The sequence below is a fragment of the Panthera uncia genome, chromosome E1 (genome assembly GCF_023721935.1).
Source record: "Panthera uncia isolate 11264 chromosome E1, Puncia_PCG_1.0, whole genome shotgun sequence".
Taxonomy (NCBI): domain Eukaryota; kingdom Metazoa; phylum Chordata; class Mammalia; order Carnivora; family Felidae; genus Panthera; species Panthera uncia.
This window is the reverse complement of record NC_064814.1, coordinates 42,959,624-42,981,899: the sequence shown is the minus strand read 5'-3', so window position 1 is coordinate 42,981,899 and position 22,276 is coordinate 42,959,624. Positions and strand designations below refer to the sequence as shown.

At 39.3% G+C, this 22,276-nt stretch overlaps 1 protein-coding gene across 1 annotated transcript in view; it reads right to left on the bottom strand.

Moving 5' to 3' along the window:
- The window catches only part of CPD (carboxypeptidase D), an 82,180-nt gene extending 62,043 nt beyond the window's left edge, over nucleotides 1–20,137 (bottom strand). The window contains exons 1-2 of the mRNA XM_049637949.1: nucleotides 19,335–20,137; nucleotides 13,124–13,371 (exon numbers count right to left, since the gene is read on the bottom strand). Coding sequence (XP_049493906.1) covers nucleotides 13,124–13,371; nucleotides 19,335–20,071 — 985 coding nt within the window. The 5' untranslated portion in view covers nucleotides 20,072–20,137. The remainder of the gene's footprint in view (nucleotides 1–13,123; nucleotides 13,372–19,334) is intronic.
- Between the last annotated feature and the right edge of the window lie 2,139 nt (nucleotides 20,138–22,276).

The window sequence follows — 22,276 nt, the reverse complement described above, 5'->3', positions numbered from 1 at the left end:
TACTTCCAGATTCAGTAATACATGTGCTTTTTTTTTTTTTTAAGTGGATGTCATGTGGCTCAACATAGACTAAAGGATTAAATATCAGACTTCAGAACAACATCTTTATCCAGTCAAAAAAAATTTTAATTTGGGGAGTAGAACATTCATTATTGGCATGCCTCAAAGCAATAAAGCACCATACTAATAGTATAAAGGATCTGTTATTTGTCCAACTTATTAACAATCATAAATAAGCAAGCCTCTATTATCCATTCGTCTCTCAGGGGGCTATCTAAACCCTTCAAACTTGTTTATTCAAAACAAAATAATTTGGAAAAATCATGCAACACTTCACATATTTTTAAAACATTTTTTAAAGTTTATTTTTAATTTCGAGAGAGAGAGAGAAAGCGCAAGTGGGGGGAGGGCACAGAGAGGACACTGCCAGCGCAGAGCCTGATGCAGGACTTGAACCCATGAACCGTGAGATCATGACCTGTGCCAAAGTCACCTGTTCAACCATTTGAGTCACCCAGGTACCCCACACTTCACATATTTTTAAGTTGATATCTAAAAGTTTTCATCTTGGGGCGCACTGGGTGGCTCAGTTGGTTAAGCATCCAACTTCAGTTCAGGTCATGATCTCACAGTTCATGAGTTCCAGCTCTGCATGGGGCTCTGTGCTGACAGCTCAGAGCCTAGAGCCTGCTTTGGAGTCTGTGTCTCCCTCTCTCTGCCCCTCCTCCACCTCTTAAGAATAAACATTTAAAAAAATTAAAAAAAAAATAAAAGTTTTCATCATAAGTTCAAATAGTTGCAAACAATGTAATTTCAGGGATAGCATAAATTTTTATATTTTTTAAAGTATTTTTTAATGCTTATTTATTTTTGAGAGAAACAGAGAGAGAGAGAGAGAAAGAGAGAGAGAGAGAGTATGAGCACGGGAGGGGTAGAGAGAGCGGGAGACACAGAATCCAAAGCAGGTTCCAGGCTCTGTGCTGACAGCACAGAGCCCGATGTGGGGCTCAAACTCACAAACTGCGAGATCGTGACCTGAGCTGAAGTCAGATACTTAATCGACTGAGCTACCCAGGTGCCCCTAAATTTTTATATTTTTAAATAAAACTTTTACACTGTATCCAAATAAATAAAAATATAGATTTAATTCCTGGAATCACCTTTTAAAAAATTGTGTGAACATTTCTTTAACATTGGGAATTTTACATCTTCCCTTTTTCTATTTGAGCTTTTATTTCCATTCCATTTCATCCATAGATTATTTGAGCGTGATATACTTGCATGGTTCAAAGTCTTTCACTGATCATCCTATAACACTTCAGTCTATAAATATGTATGTATGTGTATTAAAATTTTCCTTAACATTTTTTTTAATGTTTATTTATTTTTGAGAGAGAGACAGACAGAGCTGGAGCAGGTTAGGGGCAGAGAGAGAGGAAGACACAGAATCTGAAGCAGGCTCCAGGCTCTGAGCTGTCAGCACAGAGCCCGACATGGGGCTTGAACCCAAGAGCCGCATAATCGTGACCTGAGCCGAAGTTGGATGCTCAACCAACTGAGCTACCCAGGCTCCCCTCCTTAATTTTCAATGACTTAAATGTCCTAAGTATTAATTTTTGTCTTCTAGATTCAATTATTATAATAACTACTGGCATAAAACTCATCAGAAAGGCAAAATTATAAATTTTGATAAACAATAAATGGAACAGGTAATAATTACTAAAAATATCTTTCAAAAAATTTCTTATTAAAAATAAGATTTTTTAATGTTTATTTATTTTTGAGAGAGAGAGAGATAGAGTGTGAGCAGGGGTGGGTCAGAGAGAGAGGGAGACACAGAATCTGAAGCAGGCTCCAGGCTCTGAACTGTCAGCACAGAACTGGATGCAGGGCTCAGACTCACAAACCGTGAGATCATGACTTGAGCAGAAGTCAGACACTTAACCGACTAAGCCACCCAGGTGCCCCTTAAAATACCTTTTAATAAGAAGTTTGGAGTGATGCTTTATGTATGTATGTATGTATGTATGTATGTATGTATGAATGTATGTATGTACGTACGTATGTATGTATATTTTTGAGAGAAAGAGAGAGAGCGTGAGCAGGGGTGGGGGAGAGAGACAGGGAGACACAGAACCCAAAGCAGGCTCCAGACTCCAAGTTGTTAGCACAGAGCCCCACAGGGGCTCAAACCATGAGCAGCATGATCATGACCTGAGCTGAAGTTGGACGCTCAACCGACTGAGCCACCCAGGCATCCCTGGATTGATGCTTTTATAATACCACTAAAGTAATCACCAAAAGTCACTTTTGTTTTGGTGCCCTAGAAGTTTGTAAAACTGAGTCAACATACCGTAGTGTGGGGTGCCTGGGTGGCTCAGTTGGTGGAGTGACAGACTTCGGCTCAGGTCATGATCTCACAGCTAATGAGTTTGAGCCCTGCCTTAGGCTCTGTGCTGACAGCTCAGAGCCTGGAACCTGCTTTGGATTCTGTCTCTGTCTCTCTTTGCCCCATCCCAGCTCAGGCACTGTCTCTTTCTCAGGTATAGATAAACATTAAAAAACAAAACAAAACAAAACCCAAAACATACCACAGTGTGCTTCACATGGGTAGAAAAGTATGCCTATGTTCAATCAAGAGGAAGAAGAGGATATGTGATTGAACCCCCACAGCAAGCATCTCTTTCAATTTTTCTAGGAAAGAGTAGGTATGGAAGGCCTGGAAAATTTATTTCCTTTAAAGTTATCAAAACAAACAGGTCTCTTCCTTCTCCCCACACATACCTCAGTTTGAAAACCACTGATTTAGATTACTTCCTCTACTCATAAGGAGAAATGGCAAAGAAAGAAAAAAGGTATAAAGTTTGCTTTTAAACCTACCTACCCAGGCATCTGGCTGGCTTAGTCAGAAGAGTGTGTACCTCTTGATCTTGGAGTCATGAGTTCAAGACCAGTGTTGGGTACAGAGATTAAATAAAGTTTTGAAAACTTAAAAAAAAAAAAAACCTTACTTACTAATCCAGAGCTTTCTATGCTCAGAAAAAACTGAATGCAATGAACCATAAACCCTATAATGCTCTCATTCCTTTACTTGTATCAAAAAATAAGCCTAAAAGTGTAACCATTAGGAATATGTCCAGTAATACAAATTGTGATCACTACTTATTGTTAACAGGTAGCTAAGTGTTCTGATAGAATGATCAACTCATACCCATTAACCTCCTTCATTTGTCTAACAACAAACTTTCATATGCTTTAAGACCCTCAATTCATCTTTACCAAGGAACCAGTCCCAATTACTGTTCTCACTACAGAGAGATCTAGTTCTGTTGGGGGAGGAGAGGTACTTAAAGACATTCAACTCTTCATTCAAAAATGGGACACTCATGAATGACTCACTCTTACGTCATAAGCAGAAAGTCAATAGAAAAAATACAATCAATGCTTCAGTGTTAAGACTTAAACATACCAAGATTTTTTTTTTTAACTTGCCTTAGTAGGCCAAACTACAAACTATCAAACTGTATCATACAAGAACCCTATTAATCATTCACAGAAAACAACTGCAATGTATTTTTTTATTAGGACGAGCATTTTAGAGTGTAGGAATAGAGATAGGCAATTTCTACTCTATTTTTAAATTTGGAGCTTACTGTTATTTCTTTAATAAAACTACTTCAAAGGATAGTGAGAAGTTCTCACAACTTTGACATCTGTGAATAATTTCTTTATAGATAGTGACTTAGTAAGTGATAATCTTGCACTCCCTGAGATATTTTTAAAAGCTAATGAGCACAGGGCTCCTAAAAAATTTTAAGTGGAACATCTGAGTCAAATGAGAGGAAAAAACAGAGGTTGCTCTTGAAAACAATTTCCCTCACTTTGACCAAATCTTAACTGAACTTAGTCTTTGTATTCTCAGCAACTTTATCTTATGAAAATCTATTTCCTTCACCACTCCCACTGAATATATATTTGCTAATGATATGGTTCTACAAAGTTAAACTAAATTACACAGTCCTGCATCTGTTTTCAGTTTTGTTTAAGTTGGTCAACAGGATCTCCCACACAACTTTTGAACTGCATTTTCCTTCTTTTTTAAAGGTATTTTCCCATCCTCTACCACCTGATTTAATTAGAAAAAAGAAGAAAAAGCACATCTAATTTCTAAACATCAGACCTGAAGATTTAGGGACCAAATCCTGAAGTAGTGATTAATGTTTGATTCTCAACCTTCACATAAGTCTATTGCCACATTACAAAATACACAACTGCACAGTTCCTAAAGGTCAGATTTTATATCAGGCTATATTTCAATTTACTAAAGCAAACCCCTGACTCAGGTAGAAGCAAATATTCTGTTGGAGAACAGTTTTACCTTTTGCTTTCCTTTTAAAAATTTTTTTTTTCAACGTTTTTTATTTATTGTTGGGACAGAGAGAGACAGAGCATGAACGGGGGAGGAGCAGAGAGAGAGGGAGACACAGAATCGGAAACAGGCTCCAGGCTCCGAGCCATCAGCCCAGAGCCTGACGCGGGGCTCAAACTCACGGACCGCGAGATCGTGACCTGGCTGAAGTCGGACGCTTAACCGACTGCGCCACCCAGGCGCCCCTGCTTTCCTTTTAAATCAGGCAGCACTCAATGAGAATGAGAAAAAAAGGAAGAGGTCCAATCAACTCCTTAGTGTACAAGATCAGGTAAGACCAAAAGCACATTTACTAATGCACATATGACAATCAATAGTATTCTTAAAGCATGAACGATGGACTGAGAATTAATATCTGAACTTCCAGCATTACTTAAAGAAAACATCTCAGTACAAAACCAGAAGTACATTCACTTTGGAGGTAAAAACAAAAACAAAACAAAACAAAACAAGAAAACAAAAACCCACCCATCTGCTCATTTATATATGCATTCTATTCTATATATATATATGTATATATATATGTATATGTATATATATGTATATATATGTATATGTATATATATGTATATATATATATATATGTATATGTATATATATATATTCTAGTTGAATTTCTGGCTCCAGCTCTAAGCAATTAAATTATGCCAGGAAACAATATCAATTCAATTTTCAAAAATCATATATACCGCATATGCTTTCAACATCTCAAAGGTCCTAAATCTCTTTATCATCTTGATTTCTCTCCCAAGCTCCAGAGCCTATTTCCCAACTGCCCATTGGGTACTTGTAACATCAAGTACCATCCCCAATCTACACTCCTCTCCCTACCTAGAGAGAACACACACACACACACACACACACACACACACACACACACACTCCACTCCTCCAATTAGTTTTCCCATTTTCATTATCATTCTTATTTTTCCAGGCTCAAAACCTCCAAGTTATATCTTTGAGTCCTTCTTCTGGACACTCTGTTCTACCGTCTAACTGATGGTCAATCCTGTAATTTTTTTTGTAGTTTCTTATATTCATCCTCCCTTTTCACTCCCACAGAATCCCTCTAGCTAGAGCCCTTATCTCCCAGAAAGACCTTGCTCCAAATAACTGTAAAAACCTCCCTAGTCTCTCTTCCTCTAGCACTGTTTCTGTGCCAATACATTTTGTATAAAGATAACTCCAAATAAATGGTACCACACTGTCCTTATTATCAAATAATTCACACTCTAGCAGAAGACACAAAAACCTATTAACAACATAAATGGATAAACATTATATTGATGGTATTAACAAAAAACCCTGGGAAGGCAAGAGTGACGGTTACTACACTGGAGGTTTCAGGGAACTTACAGGGGAACTGGAGAAAAGCAATCCAGAAAATAGCCAAAAGTTCATATTTTAGGGAAAGGACAAGGAGTACAGGTGTGAAGTAGGAGAGAAGACCAGAAATGTAGGCTTGGGTCAGACTCTGGGACTTGTAGTGTCATAACAGTAAGTTTAGACTTGGTATTAAAATGTGAAATAAGCAAAGGTATAAGAACGCTTTAGGTTTTTGTAGGTTTGCTACTTTGCTTGTAATACATAATTTTAAAAACAAAGTAATACGAGCGCTAATAGAACCAGACACATCTTCCATAAGTGTAACTAGTGGTAAATTACCTATCCTCTACACTTCAGATTAGTAAAGACTCTGCATGAAAATTAGATGTGAGGACAGTATTCTGTACATGTTCATTAGGTCAGGTTGATTTATTTATGTTATTTAAATCCACTGTGTCCTTACTGATATTTTTGTCTCTGTGACCCAACAAATACGGAGAGAAACATGTTTAAAATCTACTATATTTACAAATTTGTCTATTCTTAATATCAGATATTGCATTTTTTTTAGTTTTACACTCTCTATTTGATTCTTTTTTGTTTCAAACAGATTCTGATTTTCTGGTGTCATATGATTAACCCATAATGCCCTGGGTTTTCATTTTTGTTTTGCTTTTTGTGTATTTATTTGAGTATAGTTGACACGAAATGTTACATTAGTTTCAGGTGTACAACACAGTGATTTGGCAAGTTTATACATTATGCTGTGCTCACCACAAGTGCAGCTACCATCTATCCCGATACATCTCCATCATGACATCATTGACCGTATTCCTTATGCTGTGTGTTTTATTCCTATGACTTTTTCATTCTATAACTGGAAGCCTGTATTGCCCATTCACTTCACCCACTTTGCTCAAGTCTCACCCTCCTCCCCTCTGATAACCATCAGTTTGTTCTCTGTATTTACAGATTTGATTCAGCTATTTGTTTAGTTATTCATTCGTTTGTTTAGATTCTACTTATGAGTGAAATCACATGGTATTTGTCTTTCTCAGTCTGCCTTATTTCCCTGAGCGTAATACCCTCTAGGTCCACCCATGTTGTCTCAAATGGCACAAATGCATCCTTTTCTAATGGCTGTGTAATATTCCATTGTGTATATACATACACATACATATATGTATACACAGACACACACACACACCACATCTTTCTTATCCATTTGTCTATTGATGGACACTTAGGTTGCTTCCATCTCTTGGCTATTGTAAATACCACTGCAATAAACATAGGGATGTGTGTATCTTTCCAAACTAGTGTTTTTATTTTCTTTGGGTAAATACCCAATAATGGAATTATTGGATTATATGGTATTTCTATTTTTAACTTTTTGAAGAACCTCCATACTGTTTTCTACAGTGGCTGTACCAATTTACATTCCCACCAACGGTGCACCAGGGTTCCCTTCTCTCCACATTTTTACCATAATGCCCTGTTTAATGACACAGAAAATGCTCCTCAAGAATAAGCTTTTCAGTTCATTTTTGGAGCAAATATAACTTTCATGCTGTTCAAAACAATTTGGTAATTGTTTTTCCCATGTTTTTCCCTTTCTACCAGCAATCTACTTCAAGCCAAATATACCTCAATATTTAGAGTACATCAGTGCTGCTCAGTCTGACCTCCCCTTTATGCAAAGAATACTTGTCCACATGATCAAAGATGTTTATACTCACAAAAAAACTGAATTTCTTACGTTATGTGCTATCTGGTCACATTTCATAACTCTCTGCCCATAAAAGGAGAAGGGGAAAAAAGTCTGAAATAAAGTATAAAAGGAGAAAGAAAAAAGTTTGATAAATCCACACAACATTTTCTTCTTCCAGAGCAGAAAAAAATTCATAATTACCAGTTGGAAAAGACTCAGTCCCAAGTTAATAGTGGTTCAAAAAGACGTAAGTATAAAGCCTCTGGCAGCTGGCTTAATTAATCATAGAATGCATAGACTCACATGAACACACGCAGGCCTGACAATATTTCTGACCAATTTCCTATCTCAGCACTCATTCAAATAACACAGAAAACAATCTAAAAGTAAGTCATTTTAGATAAACATGTATGGCTTAGTCCTCACTGGAAATGGCTGACATATAAACAAGACAGGGCAAAATAAAAAGCCTAAATAGTAAGTTACCACATACAATTTATAAGGTGTTTTGTTCCTACTTAGAATTTGAAAATAAATCAACTTTACCATAGAGTGACCAAAAACAATGCATTTTTAAACTATAGGCCATGACCCATTTGTGGATTGTGAAATATAGAAGTAGGTTCAGATAAGCATTTTTTGTTTAATGAGCTGGTAGAGACTGGAAAACAACAATACCAGAATATGCCACAAAGTTAACTATTGTTTCATGAAATGTTTCAATTTTATACATATATGGAATGTATTTAAATGACTGAAAGGTATTTTACATTGTAGGTCACAATAAAAAAAAAAAAAAAAGTCTGAAAAATACAGATCTCGGATCTACCAGTAAGACAAGCTTATTTTCTCAGAGTGGGAACGAAACTAGGAGGAACAGTTTTACAAATTTTTGTAAGATTATCTCATCTAAAGATCATCTAAGATTTTAAATAACTGTGTACTCATTTTTCAGGTGCTGAGAATTCACTTATTCAAAATTCAAAAAAGGCTTATTTTTTCCCTTCTATAGACCAGGCATAGTTCTATGAGCTAGAAATAGAAAACTGAAAAAATCAAGTCCTGCCCTCATGAAGTTTAAATTCTACCAGAGAGAAGTTAGCCATTGTGCCAGCTGCTAGGCTCAGTGCTTTACATACATTCTCACTTGGGCCTCATAATACTATCAGGTAGATAGTATTTATCCTCATTTTATATATGCGGGAAATGAGGCTTGGAGAAATTACTTAACTTGTCCAAGATCTCTCCTCTTCTTCTTCTTCTTCTTCTTCTTCTTCTTCTTCTTCTTCTTCTTCTCTCTCTCTCTCTCTCTCTCTCTCTCTCTCTCTCTCACACACACACACACACACACACACACACACACACACTCGTGTGTGGCTAGTCAATAGTAGAGCTGGAATTCAAACTCAAGGCATCAGGATTCCAAAGCTCTACCCTTAGCCACTATACTACTCTGCCTTCTAGAGTTCTTCTATCGGCAAGAAAATGAAATGTAACAGCATTCTGCCCAAGTAAATTTCTAAAAGCTACATCAAAGGGTGGCTTTTGATCATATAATTTCAATTATAGGTGGTCTGGGGTTACATGCCCTCTTAAAAATTTTATAAGTTGAAAGAAGTCAAGTCTTAGAAGTTGACCTAGAACTCCAATTCAGTTTCATCAGTTTGCTTTGGAATAAACATATTAAACCATCAGATGATTTGTATGTCTTCTTAACTGTTTAGAAAGAAAATAAGAATGCTAGACAAAAGGCATACAAATCAGCACACTGTGGTTAAAAAAAAAAAAGTAAGCCTGTTCCATGAATTAAGTTCAGCTTAGGCTCTCACAATAACAAGGCTTTAGCAGCAGAGCATGACTATTCATTCAGAGGCCTTATTAGGAGAGTCATCCCCTAGAGGGATCCTGCAGGTTTAAGAGACGTGTTGAGAGAAGCAAGGCCCACCCCCTTAGTCAGCTAGACCTGCTGAGTCAAGCCCCGCAACCAAGGTGAAGGTGGTGGGGCCAGATGACCCCATACCTCATACTTCTAATACACTGCCTGATCTTGAGAGCAGAAATTGTTCCTGTTTTGCTCCCATCACCTAATACAGTATATGGGATGTGGCAGAGACTCAGTAAATATTTGCTAAAAGAATAAATGATATCGTACAAGTTATTTCCTCTCTGGGGTCTTGATTTCCTATAAAGCAAAAGGATTGGAATAAATCAATATATTCACTTTTAGCCGTAAAAGCGTATACCTCCTTGGGCTAGAATTTCTAAACACATCATAAGGCATCGGTAAAATTACTCCAGGACATCCGGGTCTGAATATATGCCTAGTCACAAGGTTTCACAACATCTTACTCACTGCAGTCCTGTGGAAGATAAACAAAATCTGCCCTGTTGAAACTCCCAAAACTGCTCAGTATTACTGGAGTAGGAAGAAAGATATGCTAGTTGTTGTAGAAATAATAGATAATATGTCTGACCATCCAGCTAGAGAAGGAGGAAAGTTGATATTCATAAAAACAATAATAATGGCAGCAGCAAAGTTTAGCTTCTTCAGATGTTTGAAGAATCAGGAAAATCTCATATCTGGTTTCTCCAAATAATCTTACTTACTGTGAAGGCAGCACCCTTGTTTTTTTAATAGTATAACACAGATTTACCATCCTCAGTCATCAACTAGAAATTATTTTCTAATCATTTATGATTTTCTCCAAAAAAGAAAAGTACATTATTTTTAGCACATTATTTTAAATAATATCTCAAATTAATGAAGCAACTGGACTACATCTTAATACCCCCAGTTCCTGAACAGGCTTTATTAAATATGTTTGCTGAAGATTGAAATGGGATTAAACATCAAACTATGTCCCTTATCTATAAAAAAATTTAAATGGTTTTCAAATCACCTGTAGTTGTTATGGGCAGAAATGGCTTCTAATTATTTTAAACCTCTTTATGGATGTTTGTTACATACAAGAAACATTGGTAGAAACTGTAGGGGAATCAAAACACTCTAGGAAGTATCAAGTCCTCAAACTTAGGACCCAATTTGGGTAAACAGTGCTTGACATAAAAAGTCAAAGAATAACACAAAGTTTTAAATAAAGGCACATTAAAAGAAATATCGTAAGACACTTTATAATGTGACTAATGGCCAATAAAAAAGTAAGGAAGAGCTAACAAGGCATTTTACCATGTGCAGATTCTAAGAGAAGAAAATGTTTTTACACATGACATTTCCATGAGTTAACTTCTTCCTTCTGTTTAGTCTTAATTAATCTAAGAGTTTATAAAAACAAAAAAGTTATTATTCAAAGGACACAAAAAGTTTAAAAAGCACAATAGCTGTTTACATAACATTTAAAAGGAAGGTAAACAAGCTTACTTTAACAACTCTTTTAAAAATAATATTCCATGTAAAATAAGAACCCTTGTACATTACTGGTGGGAATGTAAAATGGTACAGCCACTGTGGTAAACAATTTGGTTCCTTAAAGCTAAACAGAAAATTACTATATGACCCAACAATTCCATTCTTGAGTACACATCCAAGAGATTTGAAAACAAGGACTTAAACAGATACTTGTACACCAGCATCCACAGCAGCATTATTCACAATAGCTAAAAGGTGAAAACAATCCAGTGTCCATCAATAGATGAATGGAGGGGCACCTGGGTGGCTCAGTTGGTTAGGGGTCCAACTCTTGGTTTTGGCTCAGGTCATGATCTTACTGTTCATGAGATTGAGCCCCACATCAGGCTCCACGCTGACAGCACAAAGTCTGCTTGGGATTCTCTCTCTGCCCCTGCCCTGCTCACGCTCTCTTCCTCTCTCTCAAAATAAACAAACTTGAAAAAATAGATGAATAGATAAATGAAATGGGGTATATACATACAATGGAATATTTCTCCGTCATAAAAAAAGAATGAAGTTTTGATACATGCTACAAAATGGATGAACCTTGAAATCATCGTATTAAATGAAATAAGCCAGATGCAGGACAACATTATATGATTCCAGTTATATGAAATACCTAGAATAGGCAAATTCACAGAGATAGGAGATTAGAAGGCAATGGAGAATTATGACTTAATAGTTACCAAATTTGTTTGGGGTGATGAAAAAGTTTTGTAAGTAGGCAGTGGGGACATGGTTGTGCAACACTGTGAATGTAATTAATGCCACTTAATTCTATACTTAAATATGGTTCAACTAACAAATTTTATGTTATATATATGTGTGTGTGTTCAACCACAATTAAAAAAACATTCTACGATTGGGGCGCCTAGGTGGCTCAGTCAGTTAGATGTCTGACTTCATCTGAGGTCACGATCTTGTGGTTTGTGACTTTGAGCCCTGCATCAGGCTCTGTGCTGACAGCTCAGAGGCTGGAGCCTGCTTCGGATTCTGTCTCTCTCTCTCTCTCTCTCTCTCTCAAAAATAAACATTAAAAAATTTTTTTGTAAAAAGTTCACGGTCACCTCACAGATTAAAATATAAAAGGAAAATGTGCCCTTATCTAAAAATGGAGAGAATTAAGAACATCCATTAACTAAGATGTCCACCATGGCCACATGGCACACACACACTTTATGTGCATCCTGATGTGATATGATCTATATAATAGTCTTGCTGGAAAATTTGACCAGATCTACAATATGGGATGTTCTACAGTACAAGAACCTGAAAAGCCTGAACTCTTCAAAGGATTCACCATCATTAAGAAAAGAGAGTATTGATATAATAGTTCTAAATTGGGGAAACTATAAAAACACAAGAGCCAAATCCAATGCTTGAAACTTGACTGGATCTGATCTGATCTGGAAGCAAAGGAGCTATATAGGATATGTGGGGAATAATAAAGGAAATTTGACTTATGGACAGAATATAGGATGGTAGTACTGAATTACTGTCTTTAAAAAAAAAAAAAGTTTTTAATGTTTATTTATTTTTGAGAGAGTATGAGTGGGGGAAGGGCAAAGAGCGAGAGAAACAGAATCTGACGCAGGCTCCAGGCTCTGAGTTGTCAGCGCAGAGCCTGATGTGGGGCTCAAACCCACAAACCATGAGATCATGACCTGAGCCAAAGTCGGACACTCAACCAACTGAGCTACCCAGGCGCCCCCTGAATTACTATTGATCTCTCAGTTACAGTAATGATAATATGGTTGTACACAATACTGTGTCTGTGCTTGGAAAATACATGCTGAGGTACTTACAGGTGAAGTATTAAGGAATCTGCCACCTATTTTTGGATGGTTTGGCAAAAGAGAATGTGTGGGAGGAAAGGACGGGAGAGGTGGAGCATTTAGGGTAAGATAACAGATGGGGAATTTAAATGAAGGATATACAGGCTTTCATTGCAGTGTTTCAACGTTACTGGGGGATTAAAAATTTCAAAATAGAAAAAGGAGATTTTTAAAAATTAGAATTCTTCAAATTTTCCTCTTTTCCACTCAGAGTATACATAAGAAAGCTAAATGAGGGGTACCTGGCTGGCTCAGTTGGTACAGCATGCCACTCTTGATCTCAAGGGGTCATGAGTTCAAGCCCCATGTTGGGCGTAGAGCTTACTTAATTTAAAAACAAAAGAAAAGAAAGAGGAAGGAAGAAAGCTAAATGAACAAGGGGGAAAAGATAGCAAATTCAGGCCTTTCCATACCTTCCACGTCATACCAGTGTGCGCCGTTTGTGATCCCATCTTTGAAAGTTTCGTCTTCATCTCCTGGACAATGAGGTGCACCAGTTTTCATTATGGGATGGTTTGATGCATAGGCTTTTGCCAAGTATTTAAAGACTTCATCATCTGAGGTTTTGCTATAGATTCCAGTGGCCTTATGTTCTGGAGAATCATCAAAAGGATAGCTTGCTACCACAGAGCCACCATGCAGATTTCCAGAAAGCACAAACCTTTGAAAACAACCAAATCATGTATCACCAAAAAAAAAAAAAGGCACAGAAAATGCCATGTATTTAAAAATTCTACATCTTTCATAAATGAACTCAGGTATCTCTCTTAGAGACCCAGAAGACAACTCTATCAGCTATTACAAGCAGAACAACCAAAAAAGAAAATGAAATCATCAATTTAACAAATTTCAGTCCAATGGTTTTTGTAATTCAACTTAACCTCAATCAACTTTTAAGAATTTTCCCACCATTAAAAAATTAGCTGAATCACAGTATAAATTAACGTTTCAGAAGACATCTTATTCAGGGAATTCAAATTTGGCGTTAGGTTGAACAATATGAACTTCCAAGTGTTCAGTCACTTTTTGAGCTACAAAAGTGGCAATTTCATGTAGTTCAACCTAAGACTTGTATTTTGTAACATGTTAACATTGTAGAAAACATGGCTTGTATAAATAAATACTTGTTGAATACATGAGTTACATTAGTGACTTTCATGATTTTTTATATTTACTATCCAAAAATGTTTCAGGTAGGAAGTCTAATTTAAAACAGGATGTGTTTTGCCTCACTCCAGTTTCACAATATACTGAATACTAAATTCACATTTTCAAAAGAGAAGCCACAGTTGAGAAGACTGGGGGTGGGGAGAACCTGATACAGTGAGCTGCTTTCAGAGAAAAACAATATAGCACATAAAAGATTAGTCCTCCATTGCGTCACCATAGAAGCAGCTCTAAGCCCAATGTTTCTGATTGGCCCATTAAAAAATAAACTGACATGCAGACAGGGCTGCTCCCATAAAAGAAACATTTTTTTTTATGTTTCTACTTCTAAGCGAACCAATTTATAATTTGGTGAAATTTATAGATACTGAAATACTGAAGAACTCCTTTTATGGTGAAAGCTAGAGGCAAAAACATGCTCAAGTCCTATTTATACATCCGTCTCTCATGTAACAGTTTAAACTATTACTGTGAGTACAGATTAAACACTCTCCTCTTGGCCCTCTAAACTGGATTTTCTTGCTTCTGCCTTTTTGTGGCTGAAATGAACTGACCTACAGAAGTTCTATATATAACATTTCATTGCTTCAAAGAAAATCAGATCTATCATATGTCTAATTTGAAAGGTTATTTTAAGTATCATCAATACCATCCCAGAGAATATCAAAAAGTGAAAATTACTGGTAACACAGAATCTGGTCATCAGAAGACAGAACTTAGCCAATGAAAACAGTGATTAAATACTAGAATAGACTATGAAAAGAGACTAGTTAAAAACTAATATAATTATTATTAGCAATCTTCCAGACACCAGAGGATGCCATTTGGAGTAGCAGCAATAGCACAAGGTCTGGAGCCAGGCAAATATGGGGGAGAACATTCAGTCTCCCAGACTTGTCACTAACCAGCAACAAAATACGATCAGAAGTTACTGCCTCTAAACCATTGAACCCCAGTTTCTCTCTCATCTGTAAAATGGGGATTAATGCTACCTGCTTCCCAGGATTGTTATAAGAATTAACACACATACAACACCTTCCAGCACAACAGCTTTATATCCTCTGCTCAACAAATGTTCATTCCTTTGGAGCTATCTAACATCCTAGTGACTAGGGAATCACTGCCTTCAGGCTTTCATTTTATTCCCCACTACCAATGCTAGCCCTTGGGTGACAGAATGATACAGAAACAAAACCTAAGTATATATTCTAACATTCTAATTCCATTCTACCCATCTGGCACCCACTGCTAAGGTATTATCAGTTTACTTTCTGATACGTATGCCTTAAATAATTTAAGTGCTTTTCTCTCCCCCTGTGATTTTGGGAGAGCTACAAGAAGCCTAGCCTAGTTCAGGCATCCATTCAGCAACAAATTTTAAGTGTCAACTATGTGCCAAATGTTCTAGGCCCTAGGGAATACATCAGTGAACAAACATAAAAATGCCCTCATGGCATTCATATTCTAGTAAACTAAAATGGATAACTGCATATTCGAAATAAGTGAAGCATGTTGTTTTAATTGTATATTTTTCAATTAAAACTTTAAAGTCCAAGATTCTTGGGGCACCTGGGTGGTTCAGTCAGTTCGGTGTCCAACTTCGGCTCAGGTCATGATCTCACAGTTTGTGAGTTCAAGCCCTGCGTCGGGCTCTGTGCTGACAGCTCAGAGCCTGGAGCCTGCTTCAGATTCTGTGTCTCCCTCTCTCTCTGTCCCTCCCCTGCTTGTGCTCTGACTCTCTCTCTCTCTCTCTCTCTCTCAAAAATAAATAAACATTAAAAAAAATTTAAAGTCCAAGATTCTCTATTAAATGCAGTTTTCACTGTTTGGCATTTTTTTTTGCAATGCTTTTCAGAAATATTAAAATGGCCTAACCACGGGGCGCCTGGGTGGCTCAGTCGGTTAAGCGGCCGACTTTGGCTCAGGTCATGGTCTCATGGTCCGTGAGTTCGAGCCCCGCGTCGGGCTCTGTGCTGACAGCTCAGAGCCTGGAGCCTGTTTCAGATTCTGTGTCTCCCTCTCTCTCTGACCCTCCCCCGTTCATGCTCTGTCTCTCTCTGTCTCTCTCTGTCTCAAAAATAAATAAATGTTAAAAAAAAAAAAAAAAGGCCTAACCAAATACTTGTAGAACAAAATATTTGCAATCTACTTGAGCGATAAAATTCACTTATTAGATCTTCCTTATTTTATTTATGTAGTCTTAAAAGTGTGAATGCTACTCTTATAAGGATTTCAAGACAAAGTGATACCTATTACAGTAGCTAGAAATTTACCGCTTTTAGTCTTTATCAAACCAACTTTGCATGTCAATCCAATTTATTTGAAAGGTATTTTATGGCTCCATTCAAATCATTTAAGTGTTTTTCATACTTGACTTTAGTATCATATATTATTTCTTGCATAAGATTTAAAGTAGCTGCTAAATATAAATATTATAAACAAGAATCTATAGATATTTAAAAGTTAATCTCTAAGTTAACTGTGTTATGCTTTCCGGATAACCCTATAACTTTTAAAAATTAAGAGGACTTGAGTATGATAAACTAAATTCTCAAGATTCAGGAAACTGTACATATAATACAAGCTCCTCAAAAGTAAATTGTACCCACCCCCAGCAATAAGATAATGCTTTTCACAAACATACCAAATAATCATTTATATGCTAATCTCCTATATAAGTCTAAGCAGGTATATTTAATTAAAGAAGCCTAGTGTGCTTTCAAAAATGGGGGTGAAGAAAACTATTAAATCTTTATTTTAATAATGGGGTTAAAACCTTGTATATTTTCCTAAGTATATGTGTCAATTACCAATAATACAAAAATACCTATTGGATGAAGTATAAAGTGAAACAAAGAAAATTCACTTTCTTAAGCAGATGGAAATAAGTGTTAAATTCTTACATATCCAAAATAGCAACAAAAATCTATTTCTAATATAGCTAGGTGAGTAGCATATCAAGAAGTTACTCGGGGCGCCTGTGTGGCTCAGTCGGGTGAGCATCTGACTCTTGATTTCAGCTCAGGTCATGATCGCACAGTTCCTGGGATGGAGCCCTGCATCAGGCTCTGCTCTGTGCTGACAGCACAGAACCAGCTTGGGATTCTCTTTCCCTTTCTCTCTGCCCCTCCCCCTGTGCTAGCACTCTCTCTCTCTCTCTCAAAATAAATAAACTTTAAAAAAATTACTCAAATGATTTCAGAAAATACACTGAAAAAGGTAATTTTCCCATACAGACTAAAGTGTTCAGTTCTTAATTTTCCAATTCATAAAGCTAACTCTAAGCATCATCTCAAATTGTGTGTATGCTTGTGTTTTTCATTTTATTCACATATCTGTGTCCTTTATTATTAATTTACCATTAAAGAGTATGCATTTTGAGTTGATATTTGACAGCTGAAGATGGATGGATGTACTTTTCATGTACACCCTATGTAGGTAGTCACCTACTTTCCTTTCTGATGAGAGTTATGTGTTTGAAACCTGGTTGGGTACGATCAGGATAGTCCATAGCCACAGAACAAAATGACTTTCTGCATAATACTAACAAACACAGATGAACTCAAAATCGTCACAAGCTCCAATCATTGAACTAACCGGCCCAAACCACAACTTATAATTGTTAAATACTGTAATATGAAAAAGTTAACCAGGGAGCAAATTTTTGGCTCCACATTTTAAAGTTTAAAGCTTTTGGTATAGCCTCAAGGTGACTTGCACCAAGGCAAAGCTCATTTTCATTTCTGGTCACCCACCGCAGAACTAACACTGAAGAGAAAAATCTCATCATGGAATTCATATCATATCTGCAAGGGTCATGACGGGGCGTTTTCATTTAAGCAATGCAAACAACGCATTTGATATATCATCTCAGAAAAGCCTCAGCCACCCCAGCTTCTGACAACAAGATATATATATTAAAGTCATGTTTCTTAGATAAATGTTCAGAGATCATGACATGGTTATCTTTAAAAGAAAAAAAAAATCTTCCCAGAATATATGTGAAGTTAAATATCTACAAGGGAGCTCAAAAGGAGGAGTAAAGTCAAAGGTGGAAGATTAAAAAAAAAAAAAAGTAGGATTGTCATAATGCCTATGAATTTTCTAGGTCTGCTATACGTATTGAAATCTTATAGAAGCGAGGATTCCCACAGAGAAACTTCTCTGTTCATTATTACCTTTATTGTATCTGTCACTTAGAAATCTTCAAATCAAGACGGCAAGTAACTGTTTATTCACAAGCCTTATGAAAGACACAAAAATGGGGATGTGCTGGCAAAGCTGATGCTTGAAAAGGGAAGAAGTACATGCTCACTCCAGACATTATTCCATCTGGAGTAAGTTCTCTCTCCTTTTATTCCTCCCCTCCTCCTTTTTGCTGAAAATCCTACTCATCTCTCAAGACGCAGCTCAAGTTCTACCTCTTCCACAGAGGATCCTTATTATTGCAGCCCACACACATTTTGCCAGTAGGAACAATTCCTGTAAAGTTTAACTGGGTATATAAACACACCTCATATGTATTTATAATATTCTCTTGTTACACACTATTTTCTTGAGGTCCTCATGCTTTTAATTTTTTACATCCCACATAGTGCTTAATAACACTTATGGTATGTATTAAATGTGACAATTAGCCATTCAGCCCTGGCCCACTAATAGTGTGCGAAGAGCATCAGAAACCTTCCAGAGAGTCTAAAATGAAGCAGCTCACAGATGAAGATACCAGCTCTGTGCAAGTTCTCCAGCCATAGCCATATGCTCCCTAGCTGAGTCAGAGGTAAAGACTGGAAGAGGACCAGTTTCTGTCAAATAACCAAGAAGACCCAGGGAGTGTCATTTATCATTATTGGGCTACAGTCTCCCTCTATAGCTGTTAAAAGCACTGACAAAGAGTCAAAGAATCTAAGTCCCAGCTACACTTCCCACCATAGAAATTACTTAACCAATCTGACCCTCAATTTCCTCTATATGCAAAACAGGGATTTTAATGATGTCTATTGCATGAGGTTGTGGCCAACATAAAGTGAGATCATGCAGCCCAGGGAAAGAGCTTACTTAGCAGGGTGCCCACAGCAGTAACAGCAATAGCGACAGCTTATCTATAAAATGAGTGAGCTGACCTAAGTTATCCTTAAGTTCTCTTCTATTGCTCATATTCTATGGTCTTGTGACAACACGGACCAGAATGTCAGAAAGGAGTCTCTCTTCCAGCCAAAGAGCTCTTTGCGTTGAACAAATGACAGCCTCTAGACAGCGCTTCTTGGACTATTAGCGAGATAAGAGGCTAAGCGGCCTGGGCCCTGTCCAGGTTACGGCGTGTCGCTCTCCACCTTCACTACCCCGGTCCCTTAGGCCTGCAAGCACTGTTTGAGTGTCTACTGAGTGCCCGCCCCAGCCCCTGCCCGTGGAGGCCCACGTGGATGGGGGTGGGAGGAGAAGGTTCACGACACTCACTTGTTCCTGCGGATCCAGTCCATGAGGGCGCGCACCTCTGGCACTTCATCCAGGGCAGGGGGCTCGCCGGTGCTGAACTGGTCGGGAAAGCTGCGGTTGAGGTCACGACCGCGACTGTTGTCGCGACCGCTGGCCCCGGGGGGGCCACTGTCGCTGAGACCGCAGTCGCCCTCGTGGGCGCGCTCAAAGCCGTCGGGGTTGAGGCTGGGCAGCACGTACACGTCGGTGGTGTTGAGCAGGCGGACGATGCGCGGGTCTCCGCGGCGGTAGCCAGCCGCCAGCTCGCGGGCTAGGTAGATCAGCACCTGGCGCGACACGGTCTCGTCGCCGTGCATATTGCCCACCAGCTTCACCTGCGGCCGGCCCGGCAGGAGCGGCCCCGCCGCGTCGGGCCCCGCTTCGCCGTCAGGAGGCGGCGGCCCCAGGCCGGCGGTGAGGCGCAGCACCCACAGAGGCCGGCCCTCCACCGAGTTGCCGATGCTGAAGAGGCGCGCCAGGCCCGGGGACCCCGCGGCCGCCGCCTCCCTCAGCGCCGAGCCCAGCTCCTCTTCGTGGTAGTAGCGGTCGAACTGGCCCTCGTCCGCCTCGGCGCCAGCGCTGGTCGTCGTTGTCGTCGCCTCCGCCTTCTTGATGTGCGCTGCCCGGGCCGGGTTCCGCAGCAGCAGCAGGAGCAGGCACAGCAGAAGCGGGAGGCGCCCCGGCCGCCAGGGCGGCCGCGCGTCCCAGCCGCTCGCCATCTTCCAGCAGCGCCGCTAACCCCGGCTCCGCTCCCGCAGCTCCGGGCTCCGGGAGGCAGGGGCCCGCCGGATCCCCTCCGCGCCTAGCAACCCCCTCCCGCCCTCCGGCCGCAGCCAATCGTGGACGGGCCTTCTGCGGCGTCACGCAGCGGGCGGGGTTTTCCTTAAAGCCCCAGATCCCCCTCTGGGCGTGCCTTCCTCTCGTCCCGGACGAGTTTGGTCGCTCTCTTCCTTCCCTAAGATTCCTCTCGCTCGCTTTCCCTCCTCCGCGTTTCCTCTTCTGCGTTTACTCCGCTTTTCCTCTATTCGTCCGATCTCTCCTTTATGGCTTACCCCTTAAATTCTCACCCGCTTTTCTCTGAGTACTCTTATTAGTTCCTTTCCCATCTTTGTTGCAGCTATCTCCCGCTGCGCTTTAACGCTTAGAACCGAGAATCGAAAGAATCAAAAGGTTCCAAAGAATCAAAGGACTCAAAAAAAAAAAAAAAATCAAAAGGTTCGAAAGAATCAACCTTTTAAGAGCCGAAGGACGCCTTAGCTCTTTCCACCCTGCACGCTTTCCAACGGAGCCGCCCTGCCTTGGCTTGAGCCCGGTGCCCTGTAAGCTGTTGAAGACAGTGGGACACTTGAAGCTCACCTCACAAAGCAGTCCGTTCCAGTTTTTAGTTTTTGTGTTGACAGGAGGTGTCTCCTTTATGTTTAATGGAAATCTGCTAGGTAGTAGGCTCTCTTTGTGTTAATGTGTAATAATGCATAATGTATATTTTGTCTTTTGGTGTCACTCCAGGCTATTTCGCTGCCACTAATTCTTGTGTGTGCTGGTGTCAGCCCTCAGTACGCAGATTTCATTTCATAGTTCACTTTCTCACCTCTCACACTTATTCCTGAACAAGTTATTTGTTTAACCGTGGCCTTAGAATGACATTTTCAAAGCAGCAGGTATGACATTTCTGGAAACGCTTGGTGAGTATAATTCCTGAACTCCTTAAGGTTTTGTCAAAGCTGGCAAATAATACGGTTTTTATCGTTTAGAGAAAGGGCCTTTTAAACTGGTCTTTAAAATAAGCTTCAGGGGCGCCTGGGTGGCTCAGTCGGTTGAGCGTCCGACTTCAGCTCAGGTCACGATCTCACGTTCGTGAGTTCGAGCCCCGCGTCAGGCTCTGGGCTGATGGCTCAGAGCCTGGAGCCTGCTTCCGATTCTGTATCTCCCTCTCTCTCTGCCCCTCCCCCGTTCATGCTCTGTCTCTCTCTGTCTCAAAAATAAATAAACATTAAAAAAAAACATTTTTTTAAAATAAGCTTCAGTCACTTTAGCTTGAAGAAACATAAAACCTCACAATTCTTTTATCAAGTGTGAAATTCTACTCATCTAACAACATAATTGCAATAAGTGTTGTATTTCCTTCTTTCAGAGCCAGGCATTTCAAGGCCCTTTCTTGAACTCTGATTGAACACTAATATGACCAGTGAAGAATTAGTTCATTCCTTTGTCAAATATTTATTGAGTAACTACTGTATGGCAGAGCTAGGTCCTGGTAAGATAGAGATCGGATACAGTTTGTGATAGTGCTACAATAGAGATATTCAGGTGAGGGAAATCTCATTCAACCTGAGGAGGAGAAAAGGAGAAGAGAAGCTGGAAGGGAGAGGAGGAATTCTGGACAGCAGGAGGAGCAAGCCCAGAAAGCTGCAAGGCTTGAGAGCAAATACTGCATGTTCTGAGGACTGCATGCAGATCAAGATTACTGATCTGAAGGCACTCACAGGTGTGGAGGTGACCTGACAGGATGTAGGCCAGAGAAGCAGGACCAGAACCCGAATAGCCTCACAAGCTAGGCTCTGGGGAGCATTTAATCCAGAAGACCATGGTGAGCCACTGATGGATTTTAAACTAGATGGATTTTAATTTGGAAAAATCGCCTTCACAGTAACACAGAGAATGGAGTGGGAGGCCTAAGACTCTGAGACCGAGAAACCTGTAAGAAAGATATAATCCAAGAAGACGTGATGAAGCTCTTAACCTTTCAAGGGCAGTGCCAGTGGAGGTGGAGAGAAGGAAATGGATTCGAAAGACCTTCAGGAGAGAAAGTATACAGGATCTGGGGACAGAGAGAGAGGATTGTAGGCTGACTTCAAGTTACAGCCTAAGCAACCTGGCAGGTGTTCGCCGAGATACAGGACAGGAGAAAGTGCAGGCTTAGGTGA